The sequence below is a fragment of the Salvelinus fontinalis genome, chromosome 6, assembly GCF_029448725.1.
Source record: "Salvelinus fontinalis isolate EN_2023a chromosome 6, ASM2944872v1, whole genome shotgun sequence".
Lineage (NCBI taxonomy): Eukaryota > Metazoa > Chordata > Actinopteri > Salmoniformes > Salmonidae > Salvelinus > Salvelinus fontinalis.
Genome location: NC_074670.1, coordinates 50,925,856 through 50,942,996, shown reverse-complemented (window position 1 = coordinate 50,942,996; position 17,141 = coordinate 50,925,856). Strand labels below are relative to the sequence as shown.

Here is a 17,141-nt window from a genome sequence, read left to right as displayed (position 1 = left end):
AGTTGGAGAGATTGAGAAAATAAGAGAGAGATAGACGGAGAGGAGCGAGGGAGAGAGTAAGAGAGAGAGATCGAGAGGAGAGATAGGGAGGGAGCAAAAGAGGGAGCGAGAGATAGAGAGCGCAAGAGAGGGAGAGAGTAAGAGAGAGAGAGAAAGAAAGAGGAGACAGAAAGAGGAGACAGAAAGAGGGAGGGAGAGAGATAAAGAAAGATAGAGAAGGGGGATGGAAACAGGGGATGGAGGAAAACATAAGGAACATGGCGAGTCAGTAGAATAGTGTCGGTGGTGATGTGATGTAGGGGTGTTGGATAGGTAAGGTGTAGGGCACAGAGAAAGCTGTGATGGGGGATAGATGAATGGGAGGTGAGGGGAGACAGACTAGAAGCAGAGAGACAGAGGGGGGGGGGGTGCTCAGTGACAGAATATGGCAGAAGACACAGGAGAGAGATAGGCACCTTGTGAGTGGGAAGAAATGCAATGACTGGAGCATGCTGCAGAAAAGAAGGGGGAAGCAAGAAAGAAAGATGGAGAGAATTAATGACGAGTGTGTGTATCCATGTATGAGAATGCAGAATCACATCTGTATATTTATGCATTTGCAGCAAAGCAATGTATCTAAATCATGTTATCCATGCTAAATACAGCATAATTTGTAGATGTACATCTTTTAATATGCATCGGTGTGTTTATAGTATGACTGGGAATAAAAGAGAGATGCAAAAGAAGGAATGAAAAAGAGAGAGAGAAAGAGAGTCAGAACAGTCTGTAGGGATGCAGGCAGGAGGAGGAATGTGGTTTCCATGGCAACCCGAGGAAGGCTGAGCTCTGGGTGTCCGTTCCAGCTCTGACTGCGCGTTGCACTGCAGCGGCCCTCGCCTCGCTCTCTCCATCCTCCCCCACTCTCTCCCTCTATTCCTCCCTCGCTCGCTCATTCACTCCATCCCTACCCTCCCCTGCCACCTCCTCGGCTCCCTCCCTCTCTCCATGCGAGAGAGAGGAACTCAACACTACACACACCCAGCTCCATATTATCCAGATCCAGCTCTTCACTGAACACCATTGAGTCTAACTGTACTGTCACAGTGGTTTTATGCAGATATTACATTATCATACGAGCACAGTGATCCTGTATCACCGTGTCTCAACCCAGGCAGCAGCCCCCTCCCCTCCACCCGCCCCTTGCACTAGTTCTCGGCTCAGCTGAAAAGCCAGCATCTGCGGGCATTCTGCTGCCATGTGCCGCTGGGCATGTTGTGATTGGAAAGGCATGTGAAAACAAGGCATGCCATGGTACTGTACTGTTGTAGTAGGGAACATGGACAGGAGGCCTGCCCTTCCCTCCCTCCTTCCCTGACAGACAGACACAGGGGCTGTGTGATAGCAGGTGAGTCACAACCCTGCATTCTAAGGTATCGTGACCCACTACAAATGACAGTGATATACAGTATAATCATATTGTCAATGCATGATTTACATAGTCTAAACTGACAAACATAAATTTGAAAATATGACAGCATGCCAAGTTACAAGAGGCTAAATACCATGAAATACCAGGCCCCATTATCTGCCCAGTGTTGACATATTGAGTTGAAAGAGCTGTCAACATGCTTGCCACTTCCTTATTTGGCATAATGAACCCAAACTAAGCAATGCTCCAGCCTCAACCTTCCCAAATATCGAAAATGCTAAATATATGTCGAATTTCAGAAATCCACATTAGCAAAATCTACAACAATTCTGAATATTCTCATATCAACAATAGGATGAATTGTACTAAAGGCTGTGGTGGTTATGTCATCACAACTGATATCACTGATTTGAGTCGCTGGGATAGTTCTGTCCGTGTGATGCATGCGCTGTAATGCCCTCTGATTATTAATATGTTCATAAGGTCACTGAGCTTAATGAAAAATAACAAACGTCTCGGGACGTTAAGGGCAGCCCTGTGACGACTCGTTGAGCACGCTGAAAGAGGATATGCTAGAGAGACACTGATTGGGTGAAACTTTTTTGGGCTCTTTTACGTTATGGAGCGTTCATTTGACCCCTGGGTGACTGACCTTTGGTGTCTCGATGTGGGAGCAGCTCACCAGCACCGACACACGCTCCACCTTCTGAGGGCTCCTCCTTGTGGTCACTCGTACCCGCGACACTCCCTCCTCCTCACCAGAGTTCTGTAGGAAGGACACACAGGATGAAATAGATCCAAATATTTTTCTGCTTATCATTTCGGACATTAGGTAGGCTATATGCTAGGTCAACTTTTCTATAATTAGATACAGGAAATTTCTCTTCGGTCATTACTTGATGCTCTAGAACACTAAATAAAGCCTTGCTCACCAGAATAATGTCAAAAATCGATAGAATGAATGCATCATCAACAATATAGTTGACATCAGTAAAGTTCTCTTTCATTTCTGCTTCTCTCCCACGGAGCAAAGATGTTTAGGGACCGGGGAGATTTTCAGTGCAAAATTTCCAAATGACATCAGTTTCTCGACCGGTTTTGCGGAAATGAAAAGCTGTGACAACGATCCAACATGTTTATGATAGTATTTCAGTTCATCTTGGATGCATATTTTGGTTGAGAGTTAAACACTGTCAGCTTTTATGTCGCTGAAAAAAAGCTAAGCACGCATTCACATTTCCTCAAGATTAAATAAATAAATGTATCATATTTCTCCACTCCTGTTCCTGAGAAACACTTAATTCTGCAGGAGTTAATATTATAATAGGCTACATGTGAGGCCTATAGTCAGTGTCCACACTTGGTGATACTATATGAAACAGCTTGCGCAGACTGTGAAAAACAACAGTTTACATGCCACAGTATCCCGTATAAGTTCAGCCTATCCCAGGGATTTTATTCGGGTTTCTCAAAACTGGGATACGTGCTTATTTCGGGTTATTGTAAACGGGATAGGATGTTTATATGCATCCACTCAAAAACAGAATACTTGAGTATCCCAAATAATAACAGGATATTGGTGTGCACGTATACATGGCCATTGTTGTAGTAACATTTAAAATGAATCAAGGCAACATCCATCTGCGATGGAACAGGTTGAGTAACACTGCCGTTGGGCTCTCTTTCTGTCGGCCTCTCTGCTAACGAGCATTGACTGACTGATATTTGTTGTGCAAACAGTCACCGGTGCCCCGCAGAACCAATGGAGAAAAGACAGAGTATAAACTGGACTGCCAAAGATCTACTAAACATGACAAACAATGGGATCATAGTGAAGTGAAATGAAAACTCAACCAATACCTAGTGACAGGAGAGCAGGAGTAATCACTATGTTCCAGGCTCATACAGGACAGACTGGTAGCCTAAAGACTGTAACTGTATGAAATGATATAAGGACGTTGGCAGCTATTGATTCTTACACACTACGTATGTATTATTCAAAGCGGCAGTTAGATCTGACACAGAGAGAGGGAGGCTTTTCCTACCTTTGAGCTGTTGAGTGTATTGCCACAGCTTAACCCGCACAGACCCTTAAGAGACAGCAGAGGGCAGCCTTTAGAGCAGGCCATGGAGTGCCTTAGACTGCCTGACGCAAGGTCACAAAAAGTGCTTGACAAAATTGCATTGATGATCAAAGCGCCAGCAGGTTCTTTGTCCTGATCTGTGTATAATAGACACGCTACACTCATAGAAGCATGCAGGCTAAACACATCAGTCGTCCCGTAAAAAGGGCTCCCGAGTGGCGCAGCGTTCTAAGGCACTGCATCTCAGTGCTAGAGGTGTCACTACAGACCCTGGTTCGATCCTGGGCTGTATCACAACCGGCCGTGATCGGGAGTCCCATAGGGCGGTGCACAATTGTCACAGCGTCGTTCGGGTTAGGGGACAGTTTGGCCAGGGCAGGACGCCATTGTAAAATAAGAATCTGTTCGTAGCTGACTTGCCTAGTTAAATAAAGGCTGAATAAATACATTTCAAATGAATGCTTGTAGATGTTTTGTCATTGCTGTTCTGTACTTTAACCAAACATGTAGATGTGTCGCTGCATGGGTCTGAATATGTTATCAGGGAGATGATAAGGGAGTTTTGCTTCGGCAGCTCTGTTCCCACATGGCAGTGCTGACAGGCAAGTCAACTGACACAAGCAGGGCTGAGGGTGCCCCCTGCCCTCTCAGCTGACCCCTCTGTCTAATGATGGCAGCTAGGAGGACAGCCTCGGCAACACTGGCAGGTCACTCATCACACACACACAAACGAAAGCACACCACGCACACATGCACGCAAATGCAGTCACACACACACACACACACACACACGCAAACAGTGTTCACAGACGCAAGCACACACTGCAAAAGCACACGCACGCACGGTTGAATGATGAGTCTATGAATGACTTATCATGAGTCAACAAACAGAATGCAGTATTCATTAGAAACATTCCTATTTCAAACTTGAACAGTCAAATAACAAGTAATGACAACTAAATATACCAAATCACACAAGTATGACATTGGAATCACATTTTAGCTCCAAACTAGATTCAGCTTTGCACAATAACCTAATATATTCAACTTTTCCATCAGGCCTCTTCCTCCCAAGTATCCCCCTCTTTTAACCAGTTTCATTCATTCCATCTTACAGAAGCTATTATCCCCCTCACTTGCCTCTGCACCAAATCAGTGAATTTGCAGACTCATTTATTTTCCCTCCCATCCTCCACACAGGTGACAGCATGCCTCGAATGCTGATGAGGGCCTACTCACTGGCCAGCCACTGAGCTGAGCTGTCCCATTCACTAGCACCCACTGCTAGGGCCTCCTCACTGACCAAGGAGCTGATCGTGGACTACAGGGAACAGGGGGGTGATCATGCTCCCTACATCAACGGGGCTGCCATGGAGCAGGTCAAGTTCCTCAGTGTCCAAATCACTAAGGACTTAAAATGGTCCACACACACATGCAGTTGTGACAAATGCATGACAGCACCTCTTCTCCCTCAGGAGGTTAAAAAGGTTTGGCATGGTCCCTCCAATACACAAAAAGCTCTACAGCTGTACCATTAAGAGCATCTTGACTGGCTGCATCACTGCTTGGTATGGCAACAGCACCGCCCTCGATCGCAAGGCGCAACATAGGGTGGTGCGGACAGCCCAGTACATCACTGGGGCCAAGTTGCCTGCCATCCAGGACCTCTATATCAGGTAGTGTGAAAGGAAGGGTCGGAAAATCGTTAAGACTCCAACCACCCAAGCCACTGATTGTTCTCTCTGCTTCCGCACGGCAAGCGGTACCGGTTCATCAAGTCTGACATCAACAGGCTCTGAACAGTTTCTATCCCCATGCCATAAGACTGCTAAATAGCTACACGGACTATCTGAGTTGACCTTTGTATTTTATTCTTACTTTGCACTGTGTCTATGCACACTCACAGGGCCCTACACACTACACACACTGATATCCCAACACACATACACACACTCACTCCATCATTTGCTCACACACACATAATATGCACACACATTTATACTGACTCTATACACACACACACTTTTACATTTTAGTCATTTAGCAGACGCTCTTATCCAGAGCGACTTACAGTAGTGAGTGCATACATTTTCATACTTTTTTTCCATACTGGTCCCTTGTGGGAATCAAACCCACAACCCTGGTGTTGCAAGTGCCATGCTCTACCAACTGAGATGCACAGGAACATACAATCATCATATACGCTGCTGTACTCTGTTTATCACCTAGTCTAGTCACCTTACCCCTATACAGGGCTTCCGAGTGCCGCAGCGGTCTAAGGCACTGCATCTCAGTGCTAGAGGTGTCACTACAGACCCTGGTTCGATTCCAGACTGTATCACAACCGGTTGTGATTGGGAGTCCCATAGGGCGGCACACAATTGGACCAGCGTCGTCATGGGCTTGGCCGGGGTAGGCCGTCATTGTAAATTAGAATTTGTTCTTAATTGACTTGCCTAGTTAAATAAAGGTTAAATATAAAAATCTACCTCACTACAGTATCCTTGCACATTGTAAATATTGTACTGGAACTGACCCTGTATATGCTATGCTTACTTACTTTATCGTGTTCTTCTTATTCTTATATGTTTTTGTTTTTGTTCTACCTTGTTATTTTTAGTATTACATTGTTATAAATTATTACATTGTTTGGGTTAGAGCTGGCAAGAAAGGCATTTCACTGTACTTGTGCATGTGACAAATTCTTGAAACTCATCCACTAGCCCCCACTGTTAGGGCCTCTTCACTGGCCAGCCACTGAACTGTCCCATCCACTAGCCCCCAATGTTAGGGCCTCCTCACTGGCCAGCCACTGAGCTGTCCCATCCACTAGCCCCCACTGTTAGGGCCTCCTCACTGGCCAGCCACTGAGCTGTCCCATCCACTAGCCCCCACTGTTAGGGCCTCCTCACTGGCCAGCCACTGAGCTGTCCCATCCACTAGCCCCCAATGTTAGGGCCTCCTCACTGGCCAGCCACTGAGCTGTCCCATCCACTAGCCCCCACTGCTGCAGCCTCCCTACATATAGCCCACACTGGCCAGGCCGGAGGATGGGCCTGGGGATGGGGCTAGGGCTGGGGATTGGGCTAGCCAATCCTCAACACTGTCACTAGTAACATTAGCTACAGTTCCACTGTACTAGTGACATGGTGACCAGCTGTAATGCAGGGAGGGAGGGCTGGGGAACATGTGCGGAGAATTTAGTTGTAAGCAGCACCAGGGTGTATCAGAGGAATGATGGGTGGGGCACTAGGTCTCTGGATAAAGCTTGTGACATGCTGTGACGTGTGACCACAGTGTGTGTTTGGCATGGGCCAAGGAGATGAAGATTTTGCACAATGATTTCTGTCAGGTGAGCGTTAAATCTGACTGTAATTCACTGAATGAATGAAAATCTGATTATGGCAGAAAAATGATTGGTTCACTACAGTGTATACCTATTAAGGTTTAATAGTTTAAGCTAGGAGGTACATATGGGAATTCCTAGAGAGAACAAATGCTTTAAAATTCTGTGAATGGAATCTTTCTATAACCATTCATTCAGACACACACCTTCAACAATTGAATCAGGTTCCTCTCTCCAGGCTTGACTCCCAGTCAGTAGGGTCACACACACTAAGCTTTTTGTGAACAAGTAGCAGCCATGAACTTGCTACGAAACCGAATAACTAGCCTGCTAATATTGTTGCACTCGCTAAGTCTAGGGGTCTTAGGCCGAGTTAACTGTTCTGCAACCTGATTTAAGACTGTCATGTGTACATGTGCCCAGGATACAGCAAACTTGCCGAATTCAGGTCAATCTCTGTCTTAACTTCTTGATCGGCCAGTCCAAGCAGATTATTCATATCTTCATGGTGACAAAACAAGTCTACAGTAAACATGTTGTCCCTCACAAATGATGTAGCACTCCTTCTTGTGTCAATTAGTAACAATTATTCCAACATACGAGTAAGAGAAAAAAATGTATAACATTTTTTCCCATGCTGGAAATTAAAAGTTGATAAGTGACTATGGGTGGTATGTTAGTGAATGGACTATACTTCTTTATAGGGAGATACAATGATATAAAGCAGGATTTGTTTTTATGGGCAGACTAGGGACATTTATAATGATAGTAGTCTTGCTGGACTATACTGATAGTAACAATGTTTGTTGTCAATGAATAGACTGTGAAATATTTCCATTGATCCATTGTTGTCAATCATTTACACCTATGCAAAAAGTATCTATGTAGACATGTAAGATGCTATTAGGGCAATAGAAATTACTTTACTGTTTGATGACTCACTTAAAATGATACTGAACAAAAATATAAAATGCAACAATTTAAACAATGTTACTGAGTTACAGTTCATATAAGGAAATCAGTCAATTGAAATAAATTCATTAGGCCCTAGTCTATGGATTTAACATGACTGGGCAGGAGCGCAGCTATGGGTGAGCCTGGGAGGGCATAGGCCCAACCACTTGGGAGCCATGCCCACCCACTGGGGAGCCAGACCCAGCCAATCAGAATGAGTTTTTCCCCAGAAAAGGGCTTTATTACAGACAGAAATTCTACTCAGTTTCATCAGCTGTCCGGGTCTCAGATGATTCTGCAGGTGAAGAAGCCGGAAGTGGAGGTCCTGGGCTGGCATGGTTACGCGTAGTCTGCAGTTGTGAGGCCGGTTGGACATACCGCTAAATTCTCTGAAACAACGTTGGAGGCGGCTTATGGTGGAGAAATTAACATTCAATTCTACGGCAACAGCTCTGGTGGACATTCTTGCAGTCAGCATGTCAATTGCACGCTCCCTCAAAACTTGAGACATCTGTGATATTGTCTTCTGTGACAAAACTGCACATTTTACAGTGGCCTTTTATTGTCCCTTTTATTGGCCTTTTAGGTGCACCTGTGTAATGATCATGCTGTTTAATCAGCTTCCCGATATGCTAGACCTGTCAGGTGGATGGATTATCTTGGAAAAGAAGAAATGCTCACTAACAGGGACGTAAACAAATTTGTGCACAAAATATGAGAGAAATAAGATTTTTGGGATCTTTATTTCAGCTCATGAAACATGGGACCAACACTTTATATGTTGCGTTTATGTTTTTGTTCAGTTTATTATCAAGTACGTGCAAAAAAGTCTGAGTTGAGACTATCAAATGCATGCACATTTATGTTAATTAGGCTTATGCCAGCAATGGGGGCAGCAGGTAGCCTAGTGGTTAGAGCGTTGGGCCAGTAACCGAAAGGTTGCTGGAGTGAATCCCCGAGCCGACAAGGTAAAAATCTGTTGTTCTGCCCCTGAGCAAGGCAGTTGACCCACTGTTCCCCGGGCGCCGAAGACGTGGATGTCGATTATGGCAGCTGATTCAGAGGGGTTGGGTTAAATGCAGAAGACACATTTCAGCTGAATGCATTCAGTTGTACAACTGACTAGTATCCCCCTTCCCAATGATATTTTAGTCTGTTTTTTTACTCACAATGAACCATGGTTTCTGATTTCGTAGAGTCAACAATGAAAAGAAGTGTGATTTGACATTAATTTGAGGAGTAATATAACGAATGCAAATGTAACAAAAATGAACAATAATGTTACAATAAATGTAATAAAAAAAGTTACAATAATGAACAATAATGAGCATTAACCATAAAAGCACCAAGAGGGGTACATTTTGACCCCAAGGAGTCTAAAGATGTCATAATTGTTCTTTAATATAAACTTCTTTAATATAAAACTAGTAACTAGTTGTTTGACAAAGTCCTTATTTCATAAATATATATATATATATATTTATGAAATAAGGACTTTGTCAAACAACTAGTTACTAGTTTTTGTATTAATATGGAGGAATAAAATATAATTTCTATTTACCGTATACTGTATACTAGTGGTGCGCGTGCAAGTGTGAAAATAAGTACTGAAATTATATAGGTCATTGTGGGAAACTTCTCGTAAGGAGATGCATATATGTCCAAATTACATGAATGTAGCTCAAACAGGGCAGGAGATATGCTTGTTAAAAGTTTGGTAGGGACAAAAAGTCAAATTAGCAGAAAAACTAAAGGGCAGAGCTTATAGGTCCATATGAAAAACTTGCTGCTCATGAGGGGCTGCATATATTAACCAAATTTCATGACAATAGCTCGAAACGGGACAGGAGATATGCTTGATCAAAAGTTTGGAATTTCAGTTGATTACTATAGCATCCCATTAGGGCCAATCAGTGTAATTTTGGAATTTCAATTGATGACTATAACACCCCCCTTTGGACAAATCTGTGTATTTTTGTACATCATCCAAGTTTCGTCAAAATCGGGCCAGTGCTGTCTGAGATATAGTGTGTGACGAACATACTAACGGACAGAGACAGATCCACAGTCTGCTCCCCGATTTCATTGTGGGTGACAATAAATATGTACAGTTGAAGTTGGAAGTTTACATACACCTTAGCCAAATACATTTAAACTCAGTTTTTCACAATTCCTGACATTTAATCCTAGTAAAAATTCCCTGTCTTTGGTCAGTTAGCATCACCACTTTATTTTAAGAATGTGAAATGTCAGAATAATAGTAGAGAGAATGATTTATTTTAGCTTTTATTTCTTTCATCACATTCCCAGTGGGTCAGAAGTTTACATACAATCTTTAAGTATTTGGTAGCATTGCCTTTAAATTGTTTAACTTGGGTCAAACGTTTCAGGTAGCCTTCCACAAGCTTCCCACAATAAGTTGGGTGAATTTTGGCCCATTCCTCCTGACAGAGCTGGTGTAACTGAGTCAGATTTGTAGGCCTCCTTGCTCGCACACACTTTTTCAGTTCTGCCCACACATTTTCTATAGGATTGAGGTCAGGGCTTTGCGATGGCCACTCCAATACCTTAACTTTGTTGTCCTTAAGCCATTTTGCCACTTTGGAAGTATGCTTGGGGTCATTGTTCATTTGGAAGACCCATTTGCAACCAAGCTTTAACTTCCTGACTGATGTCTTGAGATGTTGCTTCAATATATCCACATCATTTTCCTGCCATTTAATGCCATCTATTTTGTGAAGTGCACCAGTCCCTCCTGCAGCAAAGCACCCCTACAACATGATGCTGCCACCCCCGTGCTTCACGGTTTGGATGGTGTTCTTCGGCTTGCAAGCCTCCCCCTTTTTCCTCCAAACATAATGATGGCAGACCAGAGGACATTTCTCCAAAAAGTACGATCTTTGTTGCAAACCACAGTCTGGATTTTTTATGGTGGTTTTGGAGCAGTCTCTTCTTCCTTGCTGAGCGGCCTTTCAGGTTGTCGATATAGGACTCGTTTTACTGTGGATATAGATACTTCTGTACCTGTTTCCTCCAGCATTTTCACAATGTCCTTTGCTGTTGTTCTGGGATTGATTTGCACTTTTCGCACCAAAGTACGTTCATCTCTAGGAGACAGTACCCGTCTCCTTCCTGAGCAGTATGACAACTGCGTGGTCCCATGGTGTTTATATTTGCAGGCTATTGTTTGTACAGATGAACATGGTACATTCAGGCATTTGGAAATTGCTCCCAAGGATGAACCAGACTTCTGTAGGTCTACAATTTTTTTCTGAGGTCTTGGCTGATTTCTTTTGATTTTCCCATGATGTCAAGCAAAGAGGCACTGAGTTTGAATGTAGGCCTTGAAATACATCCAGAGGTACACATCCAATTGACTCAAATGATGTCAATTAGGCTATCAGAAGCTTCTAAAGCCATGACATCATTTTCTGGAATTTTCCAAGCTGTTTAAAGGCACAGTCAACTTAGTGTGTGTAAACTTCTGACCCACTGGAATTGTGATACAGTGAATTATAAGTGAAATAATCTGTCTGTAAACAATTGTTGGAAAAATTACTTCTGTCCTAACCGACTTGCCAAAACTATAATTTGTTAACAAGAAATTTGTGGAGTGGTTGAAAAATGAGTTTTAATGACTCCAACCTAAGTGTATGTAAACTTCCAACTTCAACTGTACAAAAACCAAAACACAAAAAAGGCAGGCCCAACTATAGCCTCTTGCTCCTGTATTTGATCTCATAATGCTGAAGGCAACAGCCCGTACCCAGAAAACAATTTGACCAACCCTCTGGTTTACCTACAGTGCATTCGGAATATATTCAGACCCCTTGACTTTTTCTTACATTGCAGCCTTATTCTAAAATGTATTACATTTGTTTTTTCTCATCAATCTACCCACAACACCCCATAATGACAAAGCTAAAATATGTTTTTAATACATTTGCAAAAATGTCTAAACCTAAGTATTCAGACCCTTTGCTATGAGACTCGAAATTGAGCTCAGGTGCATCCTGTTTCCATTGATCATCCTTGAGATGTTTCTACAACTTGATTGGAGACCACCTGTGTTAAATTCAATTGATTGGACATTATTTGGAAAGGCACACACCTGTCTATATCAGGTCCCACAGTTGACAGTGCATGTCAGTGCAAAAACCAAGCCATTAATGCCAAGTGTCACGTCTGGAGGAAACCTGGAACCATCCCTACGGTGAAGCATAGTGGTGGCAGCATCATGCTGTGGGGATGTTTTTCAGTGGCAGGGACTGGGAGACTAGTCAAGATCGAGGGAAAGATGAACGAAGTACAGAGAGATCCTTGATGAAAACTTGCTCCAGAGCGCTCAGGACTTCAGACTGTGGCGAAGGTTGACCTTCCAACAGAACAACGACTCTAAGCACAGAGCCAAGACAACGCGGGAGTGGCTTCGGGACAAGTCTCCGAATGTCCTTGAGTGGCCCAGCCAGAACCCAGACTTGAACCCGATCGAACATCTCTGGAGAGACCTGAAAATAGCTGAGCCCCATCCAACCTGACAGATCTTGAGAGGATGTGCAGAGAAGAATGGGAGAAACGCATCAAATATAGGTGTGCCAAGCGTGTAGCATCATACCCAAGAAGACTTGAGGCTGTAATCGCTGCCAAAGGTGCTTCAACAAAAGTACTGAGTAAAGGGTCTGAATACATATGTAAATGTAATATTTCCGTGTTGTTTTTTTGTTTTACATTTGCAAAAATATCTAAAAAACTGTTTTTGCTTTGTCATTATCGGGTATTGTGTGTAGATTGATGAGGGGAAAAAAACATTTAATCAATTTTAGAATAAGGCTGTTACGTAACAAAATGTGGAAAAAGTCAAGGGTTCTGAATACTTTCCGAATGCACTGTATATATTGATCTGCGGGCCTACAAAAGGGGGGCCACAGGCTGCATGATGGCAGTTTCCCATCCCTGATCTAGGTAATTGATAGTTGGTATTCATCTACTAAAACTGTGATTCTGTCAGACAGCAGGGGCAGCAGTTCTATAGAGATGAGATGATGACTTGGAATGAAATAATAGAGATCCACAACAACTGAAATATTTTATTAAAGTAAAGTAATGTGAATAAATTATGGTTGATAATGGGTAGTCACAACCAATTGTGACTTATTTCAGTATGCGTATGTCACGCATCACTACTTCACAGGAGAGCCATTTCAACATAATTTTTTTTTTAACTATAAATGCATTTTTTGGCAGAAATGCCTCCTGGAACATGTGAACTTTCATGTGCCTTAATAACAAACTGGTATGCCATCTGTAAATACTAATAATATTGTTAAATTACGAGCCTAGTTGGTTTAGCCACTAAAAAAATAAGAAATTTCCCGCTAGCCATGATTGGCTGAGATAATGGGTAGGCTGGACATGCTGAGAGATAAGTTCGGAATGGTCTGCCATGAAACACGCTTCTGTCTATAACATGAGCTGGTGTCACGCCCTGACCTTAGAGAGCATTTTTATGTCTCTATTTGGTTTGGTCAGGGTGTGATTTGGGTGGGCATTCTATGTTCTTTATTTCTAGGTTTTGTGTTTCTATGTTTTGGCCGGGTATGGTTCTCAATCAGGGACAGCTGTCTATCGTTGTCTCTGATTGGGAATCATACTTAGGCAGCCTGTTTTGCCACCTTAGGTTGTGGGATGTTGTTTTTTGTTAGCTCTGCGTAGCCTACGGAACGTGACGTTCGTTGTTGTTTTGTTTGGAGTTCGGATTTAATAAAGAATCATGAACACGTACCACGCTGCACCTTGGTCTCATCCTTTCGACGAGCGTTACAGCTGGTCAGTATGTGTCGTAAATCATTTCTAACGTGGCATTCTTGAAAGATATCACATAGTAGAAATGCAAAAGTGTTGCTCTCCACTTTCTGGAGGACCGAGTTTTGAAATCAGGGGAATGCCCAGTGGCATTAGTGTATGACAGCTAAGGAGATTGAGAAAATTCTGGCGTTTGATTGCAAATGTGCACAGGGAGTCGAAAAGAAAACACACAGAAGGCTGTTGTATAAAACACCTGTCTCTGGATTACATCTTCAAACTAAGGACCCCCATGGCATCTGTGACAGAGAGGGAGAAGCGTTCATCCATGTAAGATAGTCTATCTAGCTACATTTTCAGATATTACACATTTCTAATTTTGTCAGAAAGTCGTTTTAATTTCAAGTTAAAGTGTACTGTTAGCTAACAGGTGGCTGGCTCGCTAGCTAACGTTACGAATAATATTACTACACAGATCATACACGTATCTCAGAGCCATTTGCATTGCTAGTTATAGCCTAATTTTAGCTAGCTAGCTAACATTGAACCTGGTTGGTTAGGTACCTGCAGATTCATGCAGGGTAGTAACGTTATGAGTTGGGATTATTATTATTAGCTAGCTAGCTACATGTCTAAACAAGAGAGTCCACTATGCAAGTAACCATTTCAATAGAATGTTCATGATGTCACTGCGACAACTGTCGATAGACGTAGCTGGTAAATTCTCAGAATAACTGACGAATTTACGAATTCTCAACACCTGTTGAATATGTCCAGTGTCAGTAAACGTCGGCTAAAAGGGGTAATTAAATTTTTGCCAGCAGCACGGTTAGTCACCAATGCTCTTTATAACATAAAAACAGCCTAACCAGCTCTGTTAGTGCGAGTAAAATGGTCAGAGTTAGCTGTTCTCTCATTTGTGTCTGGAAGTAGCTAGCAAGCTAGCCAACGTTAGCTTGGGTGCTTGACTGCCGCTGTGAGGTCAGAATGCTTGGATCAACCCTACCCCTCAGCCAGAGCGTCCAATGTGCGCTCTGAACGCTCTGAGAGCGAAAAGCTCAGAATTTACAAACAGACAATCTGACAACGCTCTGAGTTGAATGCCCAGAGTGCACTCTGGCACTCCAGATTTCATTTATGAACACACCCATAGTATAAACCAGCCTTTAGTCTTGAAATCTTTGGTTGTTTAGTACATGGCCTCACATGTGAATCGTTAAAGAGGTGGGTTGGACTAAGGCTTAAGAGGGTGTGAACGATGCTGAATCGGTGTAGACAAAGAAGAGCTCTCCGGTAGGTTTACCAAAACTTTCAAGGGCTATTTTCTCAAAAGTGAGGTTACAAGTTTATCAACTTTCAAAGCAGAATTACTTTCCCATTGTTCGTCAAATTTAGTGTATTATAGACCATTTTCTAGCTCTGAGTCTCTACTTGCATCCAATGTAAAAAAACACAATTTAAAATGTTGCTACATAAGAACGAATTGAGCCTGTCGGTCACAATTATTAATGGTTTTATTCTGTGATGTTACAGAATTCAACTCACGTAATGCATAGTGCATTACATTTTTTTTTTTTATGATCATAATCGAAATCTGTGATAAAAAAAAAAAAAAATCAAACCGACCTAAAAAAGCACTAATCGCTCAGCACTAATTTAGTTATTTTATCAACGAGTTAATCAAATAGTAAAACATGTAAGATGCATGTTTTAAAATTGCCCTTTGAATGAAATATGATACAGTACTGTAAATTGCAGTACATTACACTGTTTCCACATTAGGCAATACACGTGCACTACCAATTAAAATTGACTTAACATAACATTTCCATAATTCCATAATTTCCATAATTTCTATCCCATGTGTGATCAAAAAGGTTTCATCACTGAAAACAGCTTTCACAATGTAATCGAATGAAAGAAGTGGGGGAAAAAAACGAAACAATGTTTAGCAGGCACTAGTTTTCATCAAGCCTGTCTTAAGCATTTGGCCATAGGTTGTCATCCAAATCACAGTAAATATCCTCATTGTTCATGCGTCTGGGGTAAAACCTTTTGGCATGGCGAATTCAAGTCTGGCAGGTCTGTATTGAAAATCATTGCATGCCTCATCCATGGTCTAAAGGAGGGTGGTACACTCATGGGGACCTGTATTGTAATTGTGTATTGTATTTTACAGTATTGTACTTATGTATTGTAGTGGTCCTGTACGTGTGTCAGTTCATAAGAGCATGGCATTAGCAACACCAGAGTTGTGGGCTCGATTCCCACTGGAGACTCATACTAAAATGTGTGGAAAGTGTCTGCTGCGTAAATGGCATATATTACAGTATTTCAGTATTGTATTGGCCAACAATATTTTAGCAGAGCAGTGGAACCCATCCCCATCAAAAAAGACCCCAGCAACTTCATTTTAGATACATGCTTACTATATAGGGGATGCATTTATTTATTGTTTTGGTATTTTTCTGGATTATTTGTGTATTGATATTGTATCTGTATTGTATTACTGCCCTGTAGGAGCTAGAAACACAAGCATTTCGCTGCATCAGCTACTCTTCCTGGGGTCCACACAAAACATGAAACAATACAGAACATTAATAGACAAGAATAGCTCAAGGACAGAACTACATTTTTTTTTTTTTAAAGGCACATGTAGCCTACATATCAATACATACACACAAACAATCTAGGTCAAATAGGGTAGGGGCGTTGTGCCCTAAGTTGTTGCTTTATCTGTTTTTTGAAACCAGGTTTGCTGTTTATTTGAGCAATATGATATGGAACGGAGTTCCATGCAATAATGGCTCTATATAATACTGTAAGCTTTCTTGAATTTGTTCTGGATGTGGGGACTGTGAAAAGACTCCTGGTGGCATGTCTGGTGGGGTAAGTGTATGTGTCAAAGCTCTGTGTAAGTTGACTGAGCAAACACATTTGGGATTTAACACATTAGTGTTTCTTATAAAAAGATGTGATGCAGTCAGTCTCTCCTCAACTTTTAGCCAAGAGAGACTGGCGTGCATAGTATATATATCAGCCCTCTGATTACAATGAAGCTGTGCCACTATGTTCTGGGCCAGCTGCAGCTTAACTAGATCTTTCCTTGCAGCACTCGACCACATGACTGGACAATAATCAAGATAAGACTAAACTAAAGCCTGGAGAACTTGCTTTTGGAGTGTGGTGTCAAAAAAGCAGATCATATCCTTATTAGCCCTTCCCTGGACACTGTGCTATCTAACCTCCAAATGAGCTTCAATGCCATACAACACTCCTTCCGTGGCCTCCAACTGCTCTTAAATGCTAGTGAAACCAAATGCATGCTTTTCAACCGTTCGCTGCCTGCACCCGCACGCCCGACTAGCATCACCACCCTGGACGGTTCCGACCTAGAATATGTGGACATCTATAAGTACCTAGGTGTCTGGCTAGACTGCAAACTCTCCTTCCAGACTCATATCAAACATCTCCAATCCAAAATCAAATCTAGAGTCGGCTTTCTATTCCGGAACAAAGCCTCCTTCACTCACGCCGCCAAACTTAC

The 17,141-nt window shown here is 42.4% G+C and overlaps 1 protein-coding gene across 1 annotated transcript in view; it reads right to left on the bottom strand.

Annotated features, from left to right (window-relative positions):
* Positions 1 to 17,141, bottom strand: part of dlg3 (discs, large homolog 3 (Drosophila)) — a 136,654-nt gene that overhangs the window by 98,471 nt on the left and 21,042 nt on the right. Inside the window, exon 4 of the mRNA XM_055926933.1 lies at positions 2,061 to 2,174. Within this exon, the coding sequence (XP_055782908.1) occupies positions 2,061 to 2,174 (114 nt within the window). The remainder of the gene's footprint in view (positions 1 to 2,060; positions 2,175 to 17,141) is intronic.